Genomic DNA, 6,898 nt, shown 5'->3' on the forward strand with positions numbered 1-6,898 from the left:
GTGTCAGGTCGAGTTTTGGAGATGGGTCAGTTTGGATCTCCAAGATTGACAGTTCCAGCCCTGATGGTCGTTGCATGATATCAAAGGGCTTGTACGTCATTTGTGCTTTGTGATGCATTTAAAACCAATGAAGAGAAACAGAACCTATTTTTAGTCGAGTTGTCCCTTTTGCAATCGTGAATGATAAGTACCGTAATTATGCTGTCAAGCAAAGAGTGACAATAAGCGTAGATGTCGTTTGCTGCCATTATTTGTAAAATGATCAGACAGGAAATGATCGATGACTATGAAATAGATGGCATCTTCCCTGCAGCGGCCTGTTTGAGTTACAAAACATCTAACTAACCGTGAATCCTTCATGAGCATCTGTTCTCTGGTTTAGGCAGAGAATCCTATTCAGAGATCAGTGAGTATCACCATACATATTAACCAGCAATAGAAAAATGAATGGTTTGGTTTGAATCGTTCATGCTTGTTGCAATTGCTCAGTGATGTCAGTGGTCTCGTGTTGGTCGGTGTGGCGAAGTGGTTAAGAGCTTGGACTTGTGACAGAACGGTTGCTGGTTTAATCTCCACATGGAATGATACTTATTTTGCTCATACTTACGGTTAATAATTTGAACAATCCATAGCCCTACGGATTAAACTTTGGCACATAAATATGCCGCTCCGTTTGTGTTATGGATACAAATGATAGCTATGATTTGTTGAGAAGGTCTGCTATTAGTTTTCTAAGTGATCTGTATTATGATTTTTGCCAACCCATCTTGAGAACAGAACATCATAGAGACCTGGGGGGTTGACTCTTTTGACTCGAGACACTCACAACAACTTATCAACGCCCTGGCAAACAACCAGAATATCCTATCATTATGAACAGGGAGTTTTTACAAACTAAAGGGCCTTCACATGATAATAATGATGACATATAATGTTTTAATATTCAACAATTATCAAGTCCACACCACAATTATTACAGTAATGACACAAATCAATTTCAGAATACATTTTTTTTCCAGTTGATGAACAATAAAAACATTGCCAGCCAATATTATTTTATTTTATTTTATTTTACAATGTATTGTATTGCATTGCATTGTATTTTATTTTTCCTATGGAACACAAAAAGGACTTTTAAAGAATCTTCACATTTCCCTAACAATTTGTGGGCAGTGGATTTGATATGAAAGATATAGTGCAAGGTTTTCAGGTTTATGGTGTTATTTGTGGTAATTTTTGAGCCCGAAAAACACGGTCACTATGGACTGTCATTACACAGAAAAGAGCTGCATGTACATTCTTCAGAAGTTCTGCTTTTGTGTTCAACATAATTAAGAAAATCACATGGGTTTGGAATGACATTTAGAGTTTTCATTTTTTGTTGCAACCATCCCTTTTACAATCAGCCAATTAAATATGTGGAGAAATGAAGCTGAAGAACATTTGCATTGTGTCTCTTTATTCTGCTAACGTATTGCAAATGTCTCTGTATTGTCTTTCAGATGAAAGTGAGGCAGTAGACAGCATGTACGACACAGAGCCCAATCTCGTGACTGGCGAGAGTGCAGAAGAGGAGACAGAAGACAGCGTCATGTCCCCCATTGCGGTGGGGCCCTCGTCCCCTCAGCTCTGCAATGAGGACTTCACTCCTAAAGAGGGCTCACCCTACGAGGTGCCCGTCTACATTCCCGATGATATTCCCATCCCTGCCGACCTGGAGCTCCGCGAGTCGTCCGTTCCAGGGTCTGGCCTAGGAATCTGGGCCAAAGTCAAAATTCACATGGGAGAACGCTTCGGACCATACAACGGACTGCAGAGCATCACGGTGAAAGAGACCACTTATGGATGGGAGGTATGTGGAGATGAGATGGCGTGCATTTTAAATGTTGCATTTTTATTAGCTTTTTCCGGAAGTTTGAAATTCAATTTGAATTTGAGAGAACTCCATTTAGGCCCAATCCCAAATGGCTGACTTGAAGTGGCCATGCAGTCTCGTGGTCTTTCAAGTATGTCCATTCTGGTTTGGCTGACTTCTAAGTGCTCTAGGACCCAAGAACATTGCGTCCAAGCAACATTACTTCACCAAAGTGTGGGCTCGTAGGAGGTCTGCAAGGGTCAAGTGCGCCATTTGAGACAGAACCTTAGTTTAGACTCTGAAGATGAACAGGGACTTCAAAGATTCAAGGGCCAATTTGAGTGGTGCATGTGGGTAAGTCAACCCTGCGGTGACTAGCTCATAGCCTGTGGGAAAGATATGAGCACATTATGGGGTAAAGATGTTCATTCCATGTCTCTGTTTTTTTTGTTTTTTTTCTCGTCTCCCCCTTTTCTTTTCTTTTCTTTTCTTTTCTTTTCTTTTCTTTTCCATCCATCCCTGAATTTCATTTAATGGTAATTTTCAAAACCCTGATTACTGAAGATATCAGCTTTTCTCCTCTGCCTACCTCTATTACAATACACTCATTTGGTCACGCCACATGATACGGGTTATGGGAGACGCGTGGCATTTACGTGGAGCCATATTGAACTATTAATTTTCATTTCAACATGACATCGGAGGATATTGAAGTTGCTTCGGTAAGCTCATTGGGGCACATGCTGATTCCCCCCACATGACTGATCAGACGTGAGCCGCTCTCTCTCTCTCTCTCTCTCTCTCTCTCTCTCTCTCTTTCTCCTCTCTCTCGCTGTACTCGACTCCACTGATATATACCATTACATTCATTTAGAATTACATATGAACAGGGGGCAACCAGAAACGTTGTCCTGGGCCCTGTGATGGAGGGGGCCCACTGAGGTCCTGTATATTACATCCTACTCACTGGGCCTGAGAAAGAATTTATTTCTGAAACATTTTGAACATTTTTATGCTTTCAGCAAGCATTAAAAGTCCAGTATTGTTAGACTTCATTTTTAAATGCATTAAAAAAATCTTAAGATTTTGACTAAAATCAATGCAGAAAAAGTCAAAAATCAAAAAAAGACTAAAATCAATGCAGCATGTACGATTGTATACCATTGTATACCAATGGATTTGACTTTTTATTTTTATTGCAATGAATGAACTGGGAAGTGATATTCATTTTTAAGATTTTGAACCACTTTTTTGATAACCCTGCAAACAGATAAGGATAAAAAAAAAAAAAACTGGACAGCACTCGCTGAATTAAACATACATTATAGCATATACTGCGTACTTGTTCACATATTTTTTTTTAATTACTTGGCAGTATGCAGTATACTAGCATTACAAGAATAGCCACTGAAACATGCAATAATCTGTGCAAAGCCATCAGCTACACATCATGCTTTCAGGAGGCTTTTTTTTCCCCTCAAGAAATTCACATTTCTGCTTTCAACATGCCTAGCTTTATTCCCTAGAAAAGGCATTTTAGCTGTCTTGCTGCTTTGGGTTGGATTCGCCACTAATGATGCTCATCAGAATCCGATCTCAAGAGAAAGCTTCTCTCTCTCTTTCTGTCTGTTCTGTCTGCCTGACACAACGCTCAGATTTCAGCCCTGATTTACACACTCAAGTACTTTGGCTTTATGTTTTATAAAGAGCACACTCAAGGCCCTGGTTGACAGCGTAACGATTGACAAGGAACACATCTATGGGTACTTGTTCGTACACACACACTTGCTAAAGACCAGAGAGACATCTGTTGGACCATCTGTGACAAACCATCTATAAAAATGATACTTGTTAGCAGCTGCCGGAAAGCAGATGACAGTGGGTCGCCTTAATTTTAGGATTTTCTATTTAATTGCATTATTTCTTTTTTATAGTCAAGTGAATTTTAAACGTAATTTTTATGTTTAAAATACTTTATCCAATCCCAGCTTAGTATGCAGACAACTATAAGTTGGCAAAAAATGTTTTACTGTTTACGTATGGCGCTTTTCCACTGCGTGGTACGACTCGGCTCGGTACGGCTCAGTACGGCACGGTTCGGCTCGGCACGGTTTGCGTTTCCACTGCAGTTCAGTACCGCTTTAGAGTGGGCGGGATTATTCACATGTCGTTATAGTTGCGCCGCCTCTACTACCACGACTCCTAAAAAAAACTTTTTCATTCTGCGTCGCCCCATCAAGCTCTCGCTGGATCTGCTCCTCTGCTATCAACGAGAGGAACGTCTGTTCTTCCGCAACAGACAACAAACTTGCTTGTTAAAAAAAAGGTGCGCTCGTTCAAAACAGTTGCGTTCGATCCTTCGCTGGCTGTGCTGATTTAAATCTAGCGGTTCTTTTGTGTATTTTATTTTATTTTATTTTATTTTATTTTATTTTAAACTCAATACTCAATTTCAACAATATAATCCACACTCAGTATAGTTAATTTCCCCTTCTTTTTTCACCAGGGGCTGGTCAAACAGCTAACATGATACAGTCAACACATTTCTCTCTCCTCGCCTGGCATTTCAAAGGGATTATTGTCCTCTGAGCTCATGGCAAAGCATTCTGGTATTGCCTATCTCCCTACATGCAATGTCACAGTCATGATTTTGCCATAAGATTTCCAGACAGAGCCGATGTCTGAGAGCGTTTGCAGGTGTGGGTTAATGAGAAGAGGCTGCAGGTGAACAGGAAGTGCGCTTCTTTCTGTCCCCCAGGCTGTCCTGTCTCGACTGAAGAGGCGTTAACTCAGATTCATTTCAGCGAGACGGACAGCTCAATCTCCGCGATGCTTAGCCCCAGGGCTTCACTCCCAGAGACACTCTCTCTCTACCCACTATGCAGTGGAAAAGTGCCAATAGTGACTCTGTGGCAGTTTTAAAACATTGTTCTGTTTGTTTGAGAATCCTCACACGGCAACAACCAATGGCGTGACTTTGGGGTGGGGCTATCTGTTTGTCCAGCCAATCACAAGCAGGGGGAGTGTTTGGGAAACATTTTTGCATTTCTGTTTGTTGCTGCTAACTGTGCAGAAACCACACACTTCACCTTTAAGGGCTGTCATGTGGCAGTTGTATTGCTCACGTCTGTAATGTTACGTCTTAGGGCATTCAATTTTTTACTCAAAATAAAAATAAAAACAATCAATCCCTATCGCTCAGAAACCTCAAGCTCATAAAACATCTGCTACAGAATGTGGAAAAAATAAAGGAACACATCTAAGCCACATCCTGTCTGCCCCGTTCGCCATGGTTTTAGGGTTCTGTGCTCTTATTAGGGATAATCATAACAGTCAGACATACGCTCCCTGCGGAGCTGGACTCGGCTACGTCACCACTCCGCCCCGACCCTTAGACAAATAGACAGAAGAGAGAGAGCAGAGCAGCTAAGAGCAAAGAGCAAAGAGAGTCAAAGGTGTTAATAGAGCGGGATTACAGAGCGGTCACAATGGGCCAAACACAGACAGATATCCACCGAGTGTTTGGATGACGGATCATATGCGCTCAGAACTGCAAAACATGCATATGTCATATGCTCTGGGTTTCCATCTGTGGTTCAATCATGACTTTTCCATATTTTAGGCTGCAAAGGATCAAAATATGCACACACAAGACCTTCAATGCCTGAATTCGTAGCTTTATGGTTGATTGCAGACTTCATTGTAGTTCTATTCCAAAAATCTGAGCTGCCTTGTTTTTGACTGATTTGAAACGCCCTACACAGGCAGCAACCACACACACCACACGAATACAACTCATCATGTGAGAGTTTAGCATTAGCATTTTTTTAAGTTAACATGCTGCTAAGTCAGCAACAAAAGAACTCCGAAGAATGTATATAACACAAATATATTAGGTTAATGTATGTATTTATTTGTAATCTTATTGACGATTATTTAAAAAAAAAATCCTAGCCAGTGTTTGTTCTGTTTTGGGGGGTTTGGTTATTTATGTATATAAAGAGTTCAGATGCAAACGCCTCCAAGTGCCGTTTGATATTTTCTAAAATGAGCAGTTTTATCAGGCTCATATGTGTAGGTTCAGTAATTTCACTTTAATGGCAATGAATAGGTTTTTGCATCTGAGGCTTTTGCATCTGAACTCTTCATTACTTATCATGATTATAGTGACCAAAATTATCTCGGTAATCAGTTTTATCACGGTATTAAAAGTACTGACACATAAATTGTTTAACCAAGTTTTATATTTAAAATCAACAAACAACAAATGAAACGACTTTTTGTTTGCATAAACACTAAAACAATAACATTTCCAATTATGTCCGGATTTTAAATGACAACATGACTGACAACAGTTTATCAAATAACATGTACGAAATGTTCATATAAAACTTTGGAAAGGTTTTATAAAACGTTAAACCTCACATTTCAGCCTTTAACCTTCTACAGTATACATTTTGATGGTACATGATAAAAAATTATTCCACATAATTTTTTGGTTTATTTGGGAACATTTTATTGATAAAACAATTTTTTGACCACCCCTCATCCCCCATCCCAAAATATTTTTTCGTTGCCTCAGGGCAATGTTGTGCAACAATGGTGCAGAATCACGGAGAAAATTCTCCATTCACATATCATAAGACAATGTTCAGAGAGCAATACAAAATCACAAATCTGTCAAGAAATCATTAAGTAAAAAGGGAAAAACACTTTGCATTTAATACAGATGTAGGTTTGTGTCGTAGTGCAGGGCTGGGAAACTTCGGTCCTGGAAGGCCACTGTCCTGCAGAGTTTAGCTCCAACCCTAATTAAACACATCTGCCTGTAGCTTTCTAGTGATCTTAAAATACATTCATTAGCTGGTTCTGATGTGTTTGATTAGGGTTGGAGCTAACTCTGCAGGACAGTGGCTCTCCAGGACCGAAGTTTCCCAGCCCTGATGTAGTGTGTCGTGTCATATCATGTAGTTCATGGAATGAGATTTTTCTCCGTGTTAAACTTCAAGAAGCGCTTCTTCTCTGCTGTGAAACAGAGGTGCA

The 6,898-nt window shown here is 40.1% G+C and overlaps 1 protein-coding gene across 1 annotated transcript in view; it reads left to right on the forward strand.

Annotated features, from left to right (window-relative positions):
* Positions 1 to 231: 231 nt before the first annotated feature.
* Positions 232 to 6,898, forward strand: part of LOC107687133 (PR domain zinc finger protein 16-like) — a 73,286-nt gene continuing 66,619 nt past the window's right edge. The window contains exons 1-2 of the mRNA XM_016484364.1: positions 232 to 319; positions 1,503 to 1,852. Of these exons, the coding sequence (XP_016339850.1) occupies positions 232 to 319; positions 1,503 to 1,852 (438 nt within the window). The remainder of the gene's footprint in view (positions 320 to 1,502; positions 1,853 to 6,898) is intronic.

The sequence above is a fragment of the Sinocyclocheilus anshuiensis genome, unplaced genomic scaffold, assembly GCF_001515605.1.
Source record: "Sinocyclocheilus anshuiensis isolate Anshui unplaced genomic scaffold, SAMN03320099.WGS_v1.1 scaffold1203, whole genome shotgun sequence".
NCBI classification, from domain to species: domain Eukaryota; kingdom Metazoa; phylum Chordata; class Actinopteri; order Cypriniformes; family Cyprinidae; genus Sinocyclocheilus; species Sinocyclocheilus anshuiensis.